This window comes from Notechis scutatus, chromosome 1 (genome assembly GCF_049901735.1).
Source record: "Notechis scutatus isolate UNSWTSFEM ecotype Mainland chromosome 1, rNotScu1.2, whole genome shotgun sequence".
In the NCBI taxonomy this organism is placed as follows: domain Eukaryota; kingdom Metazoa; phylum Chordata; class Lepidosauria; order Squamata; family Elapidae; genus Notechis; species Notechis scutatus.
Genome location: NC_142009.1, coordinates 76,084,927 through 76,102,974, shown reverse-complemented (window position 1 = coordinate 76,102,974; position 18,048 = coordinate 76,084,927). Strand labels below are relative to the sequence as shown.

Below are 18,048 nucleotides of genomic sequence, written 5' to 3'. Positions count from 1 at the left end.
GTTTGGATTTTTAGGGGAAGCATGTGCATTAAGATTATGATAAAGAGTGGTGTGATGGCAAAAGTTTTAGGAATCCCTGCTCTAAATGTACAATTCTGAGAAAATTTGTATGTCAGATCCATTGAGGTTTAATCCCCCATTAAGATATGAGAAGGAGCCTAAATCATCATACCATTATATTTACAAATCATACAATATCTGTTCTCATCTAAACTCATTAAACCAATTTTCTATTCTTTAGATGCCAGTGGAGCTTATCCTATAGTCAAGGAATGGTTTGTATATGCTGGAAATTCCTTGCAGCAGCCAGACCTAGTGCAACCCAAACAGCTGCCAGGTAGAACGTGATTTCCTTCTGTATTAAAATGTGAACTAAATATAAAATATTTGTTAAAAAAAATATCCTATCTGACATTGTAATTTTGAGAATCAGGGATTACTAAGTCAAGTTAATTTTTTTTTATTGTAGTATGCCAAGAAGATTTGTAAACCTCAGAAAAGTTTATGACCCCTAAACAAAATAAACATCAGTAAAATTCCATGCATCAAGAACCAGAAGAACAACTCTTTTAATAATTTAAAGAAATTCAAACAGCATTGTTCCAAAGTAAAACATAAGGAGAGGAAGCAAGAAAGATTCAGAGTGGGTCAATTTTCATATGTGGGTAGGTAAAAATAGTTTTGTCCTAAAGTGAGAAGAGTCACCTTTTTCTTTTTAAGGATGAAATCTTAAGTTAAGATGCCACTTCTAATAAAGCCCTGCTATTTATGAGTCCAGCCAAACCTAATTTAGTACTCAATCATATTTGATAGAAGCATTCACTGCAGAATCCTGAATATTACCCATGCACTTTTAATTACCAAGAATGAACTCACATTGGGCAGAGGTGGTATTCAGCAGGTTCTAACCAGTTCTGGAGAACTGGTAGCAGAATTTTTGAGTAGTTCGGAGAACTGGCAAATACCACCTCTGACTAGTTCCGCCCCCATCTATTCTCTGCCTCCCGAGTTCCAGCTGATCGACTGGGTCTTCTTATGTTGCCCTGCACAGGAGAACGGAGATGGAAAGCAGGTTGGGGGGGGTGGGGAGGGAATGGGGGATTTTGTAGTAACCTTCCCCTGGAGTGGGGTGGGAATGGAGATTTTACAGTATCCTTCCCCTGCCATGCCCACCAAGCCACACCCACCAAGCCACACCACGCACACAGAACTAGTAGTAAAAATTTTTTGAATCCCACCGCTGACATTGGGAACCAGCACAGTTCAACGTAGCTATGTAGCTATGCTATATGCAAATCATTCTTCCTAAGTTACTACCCTTGACAGATGCTGCTTCCAAGCATGAGAAAAGTCCACTTCTACATGCTTGATACGTGTATGAGGAAGGCTTCTCTTTGCATCAAGTTGGATGAGACAGATGCTGTTTAGATATATGCCTGATTCTGCAAGGCTATTCTTCTGTTCCTAAAAAGTAATGTGCTCTGTGTGTGTATGTGCACACAATCACACATTACTGGAAGCAGCCATAATGATGTATGCACCATACTTAAGAAAATTTATAAATTACTCATGGTGGAATCCCAAAACATCCCAAGACTGTATTTCTATTCCTTTCAAGAATACAACCCTTACAGTTAATACTATTGAACAATAAGGAGAAATCAAGAGACTGTAACAAGGAACAATTTCCCTTTCTCCTGGTAAAAGACATCTTTACCCAGAGTAAACTACCGTGTTTCTCATATAATAAGGCTGGGTCTTATTTTTTTTTTGAGCCCCGAAAAAATGGCTAGGCCGTCTTTTCGGGGGTGACTTAATTCCCGCCCCCCTTGCATCTTCGGGCGGGCGGGCGGCGACGGCTTGGATGTTGACCTCGGCGTTGGTGGGGCACTTCGTATCGGGGTCAACGCAGGCATCACCATATCCAGGTGTGCAACAAAAGTACTTCCTAACTGCAAGCCCCCCCCCCACCATTCCCCATTTCACATGTTTTAATATAGGCCTTAATTTGGGGGGAGGGGCTTAATTTCATTTCATGCCTATAAAACATGCTGGGACTTCCTATTGAGGGAGGCCGTATTGTTGGAGAAACAGGGTAGTACAATTTATGTTCATAATTATTTAACCATAAACTAGAGTGCTCAGGATCTAGGTTAGGCTTCCCCTGTTGTCCTCCAGATACATTAAAATCGTAGATTAGAAAAGGCTGATCCAGATAATCTCAACCACTCAATCCTTATTACTTGCGATAGATCTGCATATTTATTACATTTCTAACAAAGTCTTCATGTTAGATTAGGATTTGAAACGGTATATAATTCAAGAGGTTTAGTCTGTATAAAGAGATGTTTGTTTGATCTTCACTATTAGCTAATATTAAAGGGATTAAAGCAGAGGTCTCCAACCTTGGCAACTTTAAGACTTGTGGACTTCAATTCCCAGAATTCTCCAGCCAGCTGGTTGGAGGGGAGTTGAAGTCCACAAGTCTTAAAGTTGCCAAGGTTGGAGACCTCTGAATTAAAGGGTTCTCCTGTCAGTCGTGACTGACTCATCTCCAATTCTCAAGCTGAAGGAGCCTGTGGTGTCTGAGATGGTTTTGTCATCATGATATGGGCCAGTATAAAAATACAGACTGCAGTAACCTTCCAGCCAAAGTGGCACCTATTTATCTACATTTTGCATGCTTTCGAACTGCTAGGTTGTCAGGAGTTGGAGCAAATAACAGGAGCTCACCCTGTCATACAGCGCTCAGGTCTCAAATTCTGGCTGTCTGCTTTCCAGCCGAAAAACTTCGCCGCTTAATGGCTGAGCTATCGTGCCCCCTATTAGCAAATACAGCATGACATCAAGTTTTCCTAATAAGAATCTAGTTTACCAGATGCCAGGGGACTTAAGTTTAATTTAAGTGGTTGATTGAGCTTCAGTTTAATGATTAAGGATATTCTGCCCAATAGGTTTATCTGATAGATTCCATTCTTCTCACCATCCCCAGGGAAACCAGTATAAACAAAGAAGAACACATTCGCTGAGGTGTCAAGTAAATCCTTCCTCTCTAAATAAAAAGAAAATAGTAATTAGCATAATTGAGGAAATTATTATTTCAGTAATAAAACAGATGCTCTGTGTGCCAAAGGTTTCCTGTTCTGTTCCTGATATTTGCAGGTAGAGCTAGGAAAGCATGAAAACCTGCTAGGAATTAGCATAGCTCACATGAAGTAGATGGCGAGTGATCTAACTTGAATCAGCCATTTTCCCGTTTCATATCTAGGACAATCAAAAACATACTGTAGGAGCATCCTTAGGGCACCTTGTGCCGATTCAGTCATTCATCGCATTGGTAATGAGGATGACAATGAGGAGAAATTATGTGCATTGTATGCAAAACAACGACAACAGTAGAAATTTGTTTTAAGAAAAAAGTCAGTCTGGATGAACTCTTAATTCTAATTCTCATTTTTGTTCTGAACACTCTGCCTGAATAATATGCCTTGAAATTAAGACACTTAAAAACTGAGCCTGTTTCTCTTATTGGGCCAGACTGCTGAGGAATGGTCTATATTCTTTAGGTGGGAATGAATCAATTTCAATTATGGCAGAAAATATCTGCCCTAAATCTAGAGAAAGGAGTGACATAGTGAAAAAAAGGAATAGCCTGTTTTTAAAATGCAGGCAGCATGCAGCATGGGGAAAGAATTTTATACTCTGCTATTTTTTTCCTTCTATGGATGCAACAACCAAGCGATCTCTTGTGGAATTTGCTTGCAGAAAATTATATTTGGGCTGACTTATAAGTATGAGAAATTTCAATAAAACATTCCCTCAAAAGGAGGATTTATAGTACAGGTTGCCTTTGAGCAATGTTTGCTATTTCCTCAGAAAGGAAAGTCTGTTGTGTTCTTTTTTCAGAAAAGAAAAGTTCCACTTTATTTTTAGTACAATATTCCAAAGCAAATTTTTTTTTTCTAAATGAGCAGTCTAATTTTATATGCCTGAAATTTTCTCATGCACTTTTATTTTCGGCAGGATGAAACTATAGTTCACCAAATAAGGAGTTTGGCACTGGGATTAATCATAAAATGTTTTACTACTGCATTTCAGTTGAAGTCAATGAAGAAAGACAAATTCAAGTTCACATTTGTTTAAATAGTATTTTTAATCAATACACGTACATATGGATATATATATATATAGTTGCACGCATTACAAAACAAAACTAGTTAAAATCATGTTCCATTAAACTCTGTTGCTATTTAACAATGATTAAACTCATAACCTGATGCTAATCATAGTTTGATTAATAAATGTCTATTTATAAGACAACATTTTAGCTCCCAGAAAATAATAATCCATAGCAAAAAAACTATGTTGTGACTGGTCAGAATCCAGTCATGCAGTCAGTTTACTAACTTACTAAATTGTGATTAAATTGGTAAATCTAACTTTTTTTTTCTGATTTTTAAAAATTAATTTAGTAGAAAAGAATCCTTTGGATTTTAGTTGATCACACACATTTGCATGAGGTATTGGCAGATGCTAATTCTCAAGGGACATCCTTCTTCAATCTAAGATCGATGTCAGAAACAGCTTTCCGTATCTACTGTGCATCTATATCTTACATAATTCTTTGCTGAATGCACATTAAGATGCTTTCAAGGGAAATTGCCAGGCAGCTGTGTGGCAACTTGCACAGAAATGAGCATCATTTGAGGGTTCTAGAATCTGTTTTGTTTTTGTCCTTTACTAAAAACCTGTGGCTTATTAGACAGAATCAGATAGAAAATTGTGACCCAAAAATCTAAAGATAGAGTGATCTTTCTCCTTCACTTAAAGTTCACATTCTAAAATTTGAAATTCTGATCTTATTTATAAATAAATAAGAATAAAAAGAATGATAAGTTTTATTTGGTTCTAAAAGGTAGAAACACCAGAAACTGTCTGGCACAATATGATACTCCTGAAAAGGCCCAGTTCTTAATAACCACTTGCCTTATCAGATTCGTCAGTGGTATCTGGAAAAGGATTTCTGAAGAGTCTGAGTTGAATATGGGGCAAGATATTTTTTCAGATAATCAGACCTCAGGCTGTTCAGGGAGTTAAAGGTTTGAGATTTTAAATAATATTTTAGTGGGACTTACTCCTGAGTAGCCTAGGTTGCAGTATTAAATACATTTATTAGGAAGAAACCCCAATGGAATTCAGCAAGTCTTTTGCATGAACAGATTTAAGATTGCCTCCTAAAATATTTGTATTATTGCCACCATTATAAATGTCAGTGATTTTTAGAGGTTTCCTGAAGACTGTCACATTAGCTTTTAATGATAAACTTTCTTTCTGTTTTATTACTTTTTGCTCATGTATTATTTTGCTAATTAAAAGTATTCCTGAATTGCTTCTCAGTTCAAAGGCTCCTACAGAAATTTGCGCATATGATCTTCATTTTTTTAGAAAAGAAAAAAAAATTGTGAGCAATATGTACAAGAAATGAAAGAGAGAAAAACAGAAATGCCTTTAATTGTGGGATATTTAGATATTCTTGTGGTAGAGCATGGTGTGGTACTCCTGAACTCCATGTAGCTTTGGGTGGGAAAGTACACATTTTCTTTAAACCTGGGGCCTTAAACTTAAGAAAATTCACACCTGGAAAGAAACTAGTCTTAAGGGTGAAAAACAAAATATTTATTTTCTGTTTTGGATCCTTAGAAAAAAGTACCATTTGGTTAAGTGAGTTTTGTTTGCTAAATAAACAAGCTCTTTTTTCACTCAGTTATACCTCAACACTGTAATCATTTATAGCAGCCAAGCAGTTTACTCAGAGGAATGCAATTTCTGTTTGTAATGATTAAAAAAAGGGAAAAAAAATTACGCTACTAAATGTAGCTTGGACAATTGGGTCTTAAAATGGTACCCAGTTTGTCTAAAATACAGAATTAAAATATTCTCTGGCAAGAATTTATCCCCTTACTAGATGTAAAATTTTAACTTCAGATTCATCATTATTTTGGCGGTTAAGTAAACATGATAAACAGTAAGATTTGAATCTCTGTTTTTTTGGGAGGCAGTAATTATAAGATATATAAAATGCAGTATAACATAAGGGACTAAAAAGTGTTCTTGTTAAACTGTATGTAATAGCTTCATGGAGGTACTCTGGTTTTACATTCTCTAATTTTCCCTTAGATAATAAGATTAATAAACCATTGTGCCCTTATTTTGAGACTATTTCCAATATGCAGATTAAATCCGCACTGCAGTGGAGAAAGGGGCAACAGAGTGGCCGGGGTGAGAGAAGGAAAAGGCCACTTTCCTTCTTTCGTCTCCCTCCTCCTTCCGGTGTGCTGGCCGCTCCTTTGCCCATTTCTCCAGCGCAGCGCAACGCCCAGGATCCACTTTGATAGTGGAAGGGTTAATTTAACAACCAGTTCACACAGGGTCAGGTTGGCTGTGGTTGGAGGCTTGTCCTGCATGTGCAGCACAGCTGGAGGATGAGGATGGGCCACGCCTCTCACATTAGCCAACCTAACCCTGGGTTAACCGGGTCTATTGGTCATAACTCATTTTTTTCAGTGCCATTTCAGTGCTTTGAATAGTCACTAAATGAACTGTTGTAAGTCAAGGACTACTACCTGTACCAGTCCCTTCTCTAGTACTCTTTGTAGCTCATTACAGTTTTTTGCAAGTGTGATGTTTCTCATTGAAATGCCACGGCCTTACTCTCAATAACATGCTTCTACAATGGTGACACCTGTGATGGATTTCTTTCCTAGGTGGCAATCCTAATTTGAGAACCTTGTGGCTCAACAGGAGTGCTGAGACTGAGAAGCAACGTCTTTGGACATTTCTGGCATGCTTTCAACTTCAAGATTCAGCAGAGGAGCTCAGGGTTCTGGAAACTCCTTTCTTTGTTCTCTGTTCCTTGTTATTCTACCTCGTTTTGCAAGTAAGGAAAACCCAAGTTCTTCCTTGCATGTTCAACCTGTTTTTCTATGTACTTTAGGCAAGCAGACCCCAAGCTTTTTGGGCACCAGGGATCAGTTCTGTGGAAAGAGGTTTTTCTGTGGACCGAAGGGAGCATGGTTTTATGTGCTGCCTGCATCCCAAGGATGGGGCTTCACTTGTTTACATGGCCCGGTTGCTGGCATGCAACAGACTGGAGGTTGGGGATCCCTGCTCTAGAATAAGTAAATTGCAAATTAAATTATTTGATGTCTTGGATTGGGTCTATCTCCAATCATACACTGAATTGCTGAAGAGGACATGGAATGGGATTTCCCTATCTTAAAATTATGGCTTACACACTTTACATCTGTGGAAGGTTGTGTAATCTGAGATTATGGGTATGTTACCATTTCTTTTGCTGAAAGATACCACCACCCATTTTAATACTGATTCTAGTTATGTATCCATCTCACATCCGTGGAGATGGATACATTAATGGGATTGTAATATTGAAGATGGTTCATAAAAAGAAAAACTGTTGGGAAAAATATGTTGTAAGGATTTTGATAATAATAATAATAATAATAATAATAATAACAACAACAACAACAACAACAACAACAACAACAGCAGCAGCAACAACAACAACAACAGCTAAAATCATTCACTGGAAACTATGCCAAAAGTTTGGATTTGAGTATAGTAACAACTATTGGGAACATCAGGTTGAGAAGGTTCTGGAGAATGAAAAAGTCAAGATCTTGTGGGACTTCAGAATTCAGATGGACAGGCACTTGGCCCACAACACGTCTGACATAACAATAGTTGAAAAGAAAAAGGGTTGGTTCATTGACATTGCAATATCTGGTGATGCAGGAATTGTAGACACGCAGCAAGAAAAAAATCACAAAGTATCGGGACTTACAAATTGAAGTTGAGAAACTTTGGAAAAAGAAATTGTGTGTTATCGCAATTGTAATAGGAGCCCTTGGAGCAATACCTAAAAGGCTACTCGCTATTTGGAAATTCTGAATTTATTAGATTTGAATACCATGATTCTAGAACAGCTTATATCCTCCGATATTACCTGAAAGTTCCTAGGTCCTTGGCTAGGACTCAAGCTGTTGAACTATCAACCAGCCCCAAAGGCTGTGAATCTCACTAAAGATAATAAATAATAATAATAATAATAATAATAATAATAATAATAATAATAATAATAATAATAATAATAATAAATAATAATAAATAATAATAAATAATAAATAATAATAATAATGAATTTTCCCAGAAAAGCAGAAGCAGATGGCAGAGGACTTTTGCAAGTGAAGCAGACAGTCAAAGACGAAAAGCATGCTTTTGCAGATTACGTGAAAGACAGTGTTGAACCAGCTTTGATAGAGGTCAACAATAGGAAGCTGCTCAAAGTGCAGCAAACCAAGAATCAATACAGGCAAACAGCGATGCAAACTCAGGCTGAGAGCTGGTGTAACAAAGCACTGCATGGACAGTTCCTTGAAAAGATCCAAGGAAAAGTAGATAAGGAAAAGACCTGGTTATGGCTGACCAACAGAACACTGAAGAAAGAGACTGATTCTTGCAGCCCAAGAACAAGCCATCAGAACGAATGTAATCAAAGCCAGAATAGAAAAATCTGCTGATGACCCCAAATGCAGACTCTGCAAAGAAGCAGACGAAACCATCGATCACATACTAAGCTGTTGCAAGACGATCGCTCAGACTGACTAAAAACAACGTCAGAACACAGTTGCTCAGATGGTCCACTGGAACTTGTATCACAACTACCATCTACCTGTAGCAAAGAACTGGTGGGATCATAAGCCTGAAAAAGTGGTCGAAAATGAGCATGCAAAACTAATGTGGGACTTCCAAATACAGACTGACAAAGTTTTGGAACACAATACCCCGGATGTCATGATTGTGGAGAAGAAAAAAGTGGATTGTCGACATTGCCATACCTGGTGACAGCAGAATCCACGAGAAACAACTTGAAAAAAATCACCAGATATCAGGACTTGAAAATCGAACTGCAGAGACTCTGGCATAAACCAGTGCAGGTGGTTCCAGTGGTACTTGGCACACTGGGTGCTATGCCTAAAGACCTCAGCAAGCACTTAAAAACAATTGGTGCTGACAAAATCACCATTGATCAGCTGCAGAAGGCCACCTTACTGGGATCTGCTCGCATAATCTGCCGATACATCACGCAGTCCTAAACGCTTGGGAAGTGTTCGACTCGTGATCTGTGATATGAAACCCCCAGCATAGTTATCTCGTTTGCTATGTACGCTGTCATTTTTTGTGTATTATTATTATTGTTGTTATTGTTATTACATTAAATTTACATGCTACCCTACTTCTAGCTGGCAGTCCTCACTGGATGCTATATTCACACTGGAGCTGTGAATCCCAGAATTCCTACCCATCCCGATCTTCATACTAGCTAGTTGAAAATTCTGCAAATTGCAGTTCCAAAAATGAATAACACTAGACTGGGGAAAGCTAGATTCTAGTTCAAGAATGTGTTGTGATTCACATTCATATCACCAGACTAAATTCCCGTTGCCTACTGCTAGGGAGCTAACTAAAGGAAATTGCTGTGGCTTGGATCTTTGTTCTTGCCTTTGTAGCGAACATTCAGATCAGATTGCTTTTACTCCGTCACCCTTCTATCATGTATTAATTTAGTCAAGACATTAAGGAAGTTATTTTTCAATAACTTCGGTAACTCCTTTTTATAATGTTGCATAAAATAACAAAACTGGTTAACAAAGACCAAGCCAACTTTTTTCAAAATTAAACTACAATTGAGCAAAAGTAGCATTTCTAAAGTGCTTAATGTTGGATTGTACTTCTGACTTATGCCAAAGTGGTGCGTCTCCGTGTATGGATGTGTGTGTATACACATACTGTATGTATTTAAAGTTTACTAGGACCCTAGGGAAAATGAATGTACAACAGGGTATACCAACTGCAGCTGTGAAGACCTGATGCAGATTCAGATTTTAAAAGCAGCTTGTACAAAATAAGATAAGGTATAAGATTGACATTCCCCTAAAAAGGAATGCAGATAATGAACAAAGCAAGAATTTTTCTGCTTATTTGTAACAAAAGCTAAGCTTCTGTCTTAAAACTTTACCTCTTAGGTGGACAGCCTTTCTTTGGAAGACATGCATGCATTTATGGCTCAGGCTCTGTGCCTCCAGGAGAAATCAGCCGCTCAGCTTGCAGACTTGCAGGTATAGACTTGACCCAAATCTTAATGTAATACGATGTCCCTAAGGTGAACATTGCATGGCGTTCTCCTGACTTGACTCAGATATGCAGGAGATTAGATTTGGGGGTCAGGAGGTCTCTCCTGCTTTGTTTTGCTGATGAACTATTTATCTGAAATTCTTATTTCGTTTTGATCTGGCTAAAACTTTAGAAAGATATGCCATATTGGAGCCCTTGCTTCTCAATGACTGTGACCCAGATTGTTTAGTTGGAAAGTAATTCAAACTCTCATTTCTCCTTTATCTTTCAATTCTTGTTTGTGTAATATTTTTGGGCAGATCAGATATATCAAACAATATGAAAGGTCAAGTACTTTCACTTGCATTTTGAGAAGGGCAACTTGTCCCAATTTTCATCAATCCTCTTAAGGTAGGTTTCTTAATTCTTCTAGCTATATTGGATCTTGGTTCCCCTCTACGTGCATAGAGTTCTCAAATGGTGTGGCCATTGTCTGACAGTCATTAAGACTTCCTAGGGCAAATATTACTTATGTTGGTTTTAACCCATAATTGAATTTTAGAAATTTCTATGGAAGAACATGAATGACAGACCCTTCTTCATTGATAACCTGAATTCCTATGACTGGGTTTGCATAACGTACTAAGCCCAGGTGAGCCGACTAGCCTGTAATTCACTGTGTTGCAGAAAGCCAACGGACATATTATTGTTTACATTGTTGTTCTAATTCTGGCAATCCTGTAAAGTGTGGTTTACTTTACCCCAGAGATAAACATGCCTTCATGTACATAGTCTGTATCTATAGTACTGCCCGCTCAACATATGCAAGTAAATATGCAAGCTTTTGGTTAATTATCTATGCCTGTATGGAAAAATCGCTTTGCAGTCACAAGTTAATTTGTTAGGGTTTGTGTTGCCGTCGAGCAAACTGCACAATATGCATTTAAAATATATTGTGGGCTTGTGATACACTTGTCTGTTAAACAGGGTGTTTGTGTATGTCTTTTTCTCATTTAATGACTGCATGCTTAGTAGTTTTGGGCATGTGCCACTTCTTGGGGAAGGCAGTAGGTGGGGCATCTTTACCAACCAGCCCCACCTTTGGAATGTTGGGCTGCTTTGAACTGATTCTACATTCTCATTTAACACTCCCTTGTTTGACTGCAAGGTAAATGAGCCTCCCACCAGTCGTGTGTCCATGCCATTTCCCATTGTTCTCTGGTATATACTGTATTTACTCTGAAATTCCAATCATCCTTTGCCTTCCTTCGATATCTTGTCACTACTTGTCTTGTTCTCAACAGCTACAAACATTTTTTTAAAAAAATTTGGCAGCTCTAACTGCTCAGTCGAACAAAGAATTTGAGCATCATATATCTACATCATGCAAGAAAAAGACCCAGGGTTGTAATTAAAACAGTGTGGCTTTTAATTTAATTGTAGTAGGGGGAGAAGCAAGTGACTTTACATTACAGAACTGTTAACTGCCTGGCTTTATGGCCATCAGTTGTAAAAACACCTAAAGCAAATAGAATGTGAACATGTAATGTTGACATATTTTATTGGCATATTTATGAGCACTTTTTAGATACGCTTACAAATTGCTGTAAGCAGCTGTTCCTGGATAACCGTTCCTAAAGCTTGTATACATAATGCCTCCCACTAAAATCAGAAAGCTGTGAACAGTTTTCCCCATTTCACATTTGCTATTGTTATTGTCAATGAAAAATCGTCAAATAATGATGGCAATAAGTCAACAAAACATTATCAAGTGCGCCTGTGCCATTTTCTGCTTTATTCCGGCAGGGAATTAGGGCTACAATGCTGCTGTTTTCAGCACGAGAATTACATAATCAAATATTGTGAATTTGAATTCCATAAGAGAAATTATAGAAATCATGTAAACATTTACAGAAATCAATGTTTATAAAGTAACATACTAAAACCCATATAAAAATGAATAACTTAGATTAAAATTGCTGAATATGTTTCATTGAAAAGAAAATATCTGACTAAAAAACAACATTGCATTTTTATCTGCCTTCATTTCTATATTCTATACATAAAGTAATGAAATAACTAAAGGAATACATTGAAATAAATACACACACACACACACACATACATACATACATATATTCTCAGTAAGCGTAAGGCAGCCTTCCTACTTTAAATACAGTATCATTAGGCATTCTTAGCTTAGCTTTGGTTTTTTCCTTCTACTAACCTAACAGAAGACCAATGAATATTCAAATATATTTAGACATCGTACTAAGACATGAGAATAGTTCATTCTTTTGTTTTACTGTGATGAGCATATTTAGACATTGTAATTTGTAAATCATGGTTTTTGGTAGAGCATTTACATGTAAACCCACATTATGGCTTATTAAATAAGTAATAACATAACTTGAGGTATTCAATCTCTGTTGAATACTTTTAATTAAATTAGTTAAATTCTAATTAAACTGGAATTAAACTTGTTAACTTACATGGATTACTGCTGGCCATTGCTAATACAATGATCAAAAAATCATTTGGAGAAGTAACTAAATCTACTGCGCTATGGTGGTGCAGTGGTTAGAGCGCAGTATTGCAGACAAACTTTGCCCACAGCCAGGAGTTTGAGATTGACTCAGCCTTCCAACCTTCCAAGGTCAGTAAAATGAGGACCCAGATTGTTGGGGGCAATAAGCTGACATTTGTAAATGACTTAGAGCAAGGGTCTTCAAACTTGGCAAGTTTAAGACTTGTGGACTTCAACTCCCAGAATTCCTGAGCTAATCTGACTAGAGGAGGAATTCTGGGAGTTGAAGTTCACAAGTCTTAAAACTGTCAAGTTTGAAGATCTCTGACTTAGAGCAAGGGTCTTCAAACTTGGCAAGTTTAAGACTTGAGGACTTCAAATCCCAGAATTCTTGAGCTAGCATGATTGGAGGAGGAATTCTGGGAGTTGAAGTCCACAAGTCTTAAAGCTGTCAAGTTTGATGACCCCTGACTTAGAGAGTGCTGTAAAGCACTGTGAAGTGGTATATAAATCTAAGTGCTATTGCCATATATCCAAACAGCTTTTGGAGAAAATTGAGATCATGCTTTCTTTTGTTTGTTTCATTAAGCATTCTGTAGAATTCTAAATGTGTACAAGAAAAAGAACGAGACAAAACAGAGAAAGTTTTTTTCCTATTAAATAATCTTACCCCACAAAATGGAACCTGGGTCATTCCCCAATTTGGGTTCACTTTATTGTTTAATTTTCTTATGCCCCTTAATAAATCTTATTGTCTACGAGACTGGTGTGCCTAACAATTTGGATTATTTTCAGTCCAAATACTATAATTTTGTAGTCCCAAATAGCTCTGAAAATACAGACTCTGGTGTCTAATAAATGTTTCAGCTTCTCCTCGCCTTCTATTGCTTCCAGTCTCTGTGATAGTTTTATAAATTCTCTTGACTGCTATTCTCTGAATGCACCTAAGTATGTTTTTAAAATGTAGTTTTAAAAGCATGTTATTCAAAATATACTTCACAGCCTTGGGATGTTATTGATGATTTATTACATTTTCCTTGAATCACTCTCTTAGCATAGTGTATCCCTTATATTTGCTTTCCAGTGGAGCAGATACTAATTTTTATATGCCTGGGTTCTGAAGTGTATTTCAACAAATGGAGAAGGATAATTTTGCTCACTGGAGTAATTCATTTGGCAGGCGGTGGTGGGCTTAAGTAATCAGAAGCAAGTACCATTTTGTTTAGCTAGACTTACTCCCAAGTCAATGCATTATTGTACTAGGAAGTAAGTTCTGTTGTCCTATAAGGTTTATTATAAGTAAAGAGATTTAAGATTGCATTCTCAAACCCGGCAGAACATATGTCATTTTTTTTCTTTTTGTCAACTCCTGTCAGTTAAAAAAAAATGGTGAAGGCTAGCTTCCAAAAACATAACTGATGGACACAATTGACAACCGTGTATCAGTTGGCCTTGCCTGTTAAATATTACACCAACTTCTGATATATAATGACTAGATAGTTGAGAATCTGAAAAGCACTCTTTCTTTAGGCGAATCAGAAAAGGGTTGGGATAAAGAGAGAAGATAGCATTTATTGGGCTAAACTATACTGCACCAGCGGTGACCTGTGCTTGGCAGGTGTAGTATGGGGGGAAGGGAGCTAGTAGTAAGCAAGTCACAGCAGGCACACCTGCTGGACATCTGCTCTTGCGTTCCTCTGCACCTGTCTTCCTATCTTTGTTACACAAGAGCAGGAATGCAAATTTTCACATCTACCTTATGCTTGAGGTAGGGTGAAAGACTAACGGTGAAACTCAAGAAGATCAAGAATGTGTGTATGGCACGTTCTACATATTTACTGGCCTGGTTTCTGGGCTGACAATCCAAAAACTCAAAAGGGCCTAACTTTTGATTTTACAGCTTAAAACAATTACACAATTCTAGCAATAATTAAAATGCAAGTCAGGGAACATGTTTGCTGAATATTCAGCCAGGACTGAAAGGTTCCTGTAACAGCCATTCTCATACCAGGTACAGTTACTTTCCATTTTTCTTCCAGTGATAGGAATACTTGACTTTATACAGGCAGTCCTCGACTTACGACCACAATTGAGCTCAGCAATAGCAATTTACATTGCTCAGTGAGAAATTGGTTAGGTGAGTTTTGCCCTATTTTATTCTCTTTCTTGCCACCGTTGTTCAGTGAATCACTGCAGTTGTGGAATTACTTAATGTGGTTCTTGAGTGAATCTGGCTTACCTGTTGACTTTGCGCATCAGAAGGTCAAAAAATGGGATTACGTGACTCAGGGACATTGCAACCATCATAAAAATGAAGCAGTTGTCAAGCATCTGAATGTAAATCACGAGACCATGGGAATGCTGCAAAGGTGAAGTGTGAAAAACGGTCCTAAGTCACGTTTTTTCAGTGCTGTTCAAACAGTTACTAAAGGAATTGTTGTAAGTGGAGGACTACCTGTATTATATTTGGTACATAGGAAAGCATTCTTTCATGTACTGTTGTTCCATATCAGTCATGGGCACTATGTCTGAAATTAGGCATATTGTCAGGTAAAACTGTGGTAGCCTAGCTACAATGTTTTCTGAATCGTGTTGAACTGGAATCAGAAGATTAATTAGTTGTCTCTAAAGGCGATATTGCTGCTATTACATCTGCACCCAAACTATCCTTATACAATGTTCCTACACTACCAGGCCTCTGCTGTCCAGTCGTTTCCCAAATGGCGCCCTTCAAATGGATTGGAATTCAACTTTCCAGCCAATACACTTGTTCTGACCCAAACCCTTTTCCAATAAAACAAACACGAACTAAAGGCTGCAAACTAATTAACTTCAATAAGCACAAGCCTCGCCAAAATGGTGCAAGGCTGCCAAAAATAATAGATAAGAAATATTTTACAACAGGGTCCCCAACCACGGTCCACAGACCCGGTACTGGTCCATGGAACTAGTCCTACCGGGCCGCTGGCTTGCTGGGTGCCACCATCTTTTTGATGAAAAAGTGCTTCCGGTGAGCTTTTCCGGGTAGAAAGCTCACCGGAGCACTTTTTCATCAAAAGATAAGCGGCACCAGCGCTCGATGAGCTTTTCCAGGTAGAAAGCCATGAGGTCACCAGAAGCACTTTTTCATCAAAAAGATGGCGGCGCCCAGCTAATGCCGGTACCGGGCGCGCCATAAAAAGGTTGGGGATACCGGGCGCGACGTAAAAAAAAAGTTTGGGATCACTGTTTTACAACACAAGAATCTTCAAATACCAACTGAAGATACTGCAATGTCCATGAGGCTGGAGTTTCAAAACGTCTTTGCTTCCTACAAAGAACGTCCGATTCACACCTGGCTTTTATCTTCTTGAAGGAGGGGCCGTTACCTTGCAGCCTTACTTCCGAGTTGCCCGTGCTGCTGCAGCTGCTCTTTCCTGCGAGCAGCCCTGCGTGCATGCACACTTGGCACAGGCTCCTCGGAAACCTCCTCATCGCTGCTGCCAGCCCCCACAATCTCTGAAGGCAACAGTCCACTCCCTAATGGTTCTGGCCCCTCATCTGAGTCCTCACTCTGCTCAGCCATCCGCACCTGCTGCCGGCTAACCACAACAACACCAGAGTGGCTCAAAGGTTGGGAAAGATAGATAAAACGTGGTCTTCTGGAAGTGCCAACTAAGGGTAATCAGATTAAGTACACATTCACACCTGTGTCTTGAAAGTCTTTGGGTTCAGCTCTGGACCCAGTTAATCTCATCATACTACAGGTAGTCCTCAACTGACAATGGTTTATTTAGTGACCGTTCAAAGTTACAACGACACTGAAAAAAGTGACTTACGAAAAAATTTTCACACTTGTAACCGCTGTAGCATCCCAGGTTGCATGATCAAAATTCAGAGGCTTGGCAACTGACTCATATTTTGACAGTTGCTGTGTTTAGGGTAGGGCTGTCAAACTCCTGGCCCATGGGCCAGATGAGTCACGTGCTGCCCACACCCGATTTAAGCGAAGGGGGGGAAAAGTCCAGATACATTGCCATGACAACATGAGTTTGACACCCCTGGTCTAGGGGATCATGTGATCACCTTTTGTGACCTGATCAGCAAAATCAGTAGGGAAGCCAGATTCATTTAACAACTGTGTTACTCACTTAACAACTACAGCAGAAGAGGTCATAAAATGGGACAAAAGTCACTTAGCAAATGTCTCACTTAGCAACAAAAATTTTGGAGTCAATTGTAGTCATAAGTTGAGGACTACCTGCATCTATTTTGGAGAGCAAAGTCAATTTTATGCTGCTGTTTACTAGAAACTACAATAAAGCTGATATTTTCTTTGCAGTTGCTATAGTTCCCCATATCTTGTGAGTGATCCATTTTTTTCCCCAGGGTGGGAATTCTTTCACCCTATTTACCTTGTCTCAGCCAGTTAATTACTGGTAGTTATTAGTTAATATAGGGGACGTAGTGGCTCAATGGCTAAGACACTGAGCTTGTTGATCAGAAAGGTCGGTAGTTTGAGGGTTCAAATCCCTATCACTGCATAACGGAGTGAGATCCTATTACTTGTCCCAGCTTCTGCCAACCTAGCAGTTCGAAAGCATGTAAAAATGCAAGTAGAAAAATAGGGACCACTTTGGTGGGAAGGTAACAGCGTTCTGTGCGCCTTCGGCGTTTAGTCATGCCCGCTGCATGACCGCGGAGACATCTTTGGACAGCGCTGGCTCTTTGGCTTTGTAACAGAGATGAGCCCTGTCCCCTAGAGCCAGAAATTACTAGCACGTATGTGCGAGGGGAACCTTTACCTTTAACTATTATTAATAACTGCCATTGCTTGGTAGGAGTTTAGCATCCTGTTCCTTTTTTGTTTAATATCTTCCTCAATCCATAAGAGTCTGTCCCATGGTCACAGCTATTAGATAAAGTGCTTACTTGCAAAATTGCCGACTTGTTATTATTTCATTTTCACCATTCCTAGCATTTTTAATGCACTGGAAAGATGATGGCATGACAGCTAGGAAGCATTTGAGTTTTTCAATCCTTTTCGTTTGCATTCTTTTCTACACACCAACATCTATGTAGCTCCCCCTCATAGTAACCTCCCATATTTTTAGTTAGCTAGCAGATGATGATGCACAAATAAATATTTTGTTTTTATTAACAAATAAGGACAGGGTGCTAGCTATTTTCTTTTTTTATGCAAAGTGAAAATGAAATGTTTATTACTCCATGATTGATGGTAGCTCAGGAGGCAGGATACTGATTTGATTATACTTTTTGTGTTTTTCTGTTGGCCAGCTGGAGTGAGTAAATACTGATTGATTCATAGTGTTCTCTGTGTTTCAAGGTCA

The 18,048-nt window shown here is 38.5% G+C and overlaps 1 protein-coding gene across 4 annotated transcripts in view; it reads left to right on the top strand.

Moving 5' to 3' along the window:
• The window catches only part of FAM120B (family with sequence similarity 120 member B), a 38,283-nt gene that overhangs the window by 9,640 nt on the left and 10,595 nt on the right, over nucleotides 1–18,048 (top strand). For all 4 annotated transcript variants that reach the window (XM_087968195.1, XM_087968208.1, XM_087968205.1 and 1 more), the window contains 3 exons: nucleotides 242–337; nucleotides 6,765–6,937; nucleotides 10,104–10,196. In XM_087968195.1, the coding sequence (XP_087824321.1) occupies nucleotides 242–337; nucleotides 6,765–6,937; nucleotides 10,104–10,196 (362 nt within the window). The remainder of the gene's footprint in view (nucleotides 1–241; nucleotides 338–6,764; nucleotides 6,938–10,103; nucleotides 10,197–18,048) is intronic.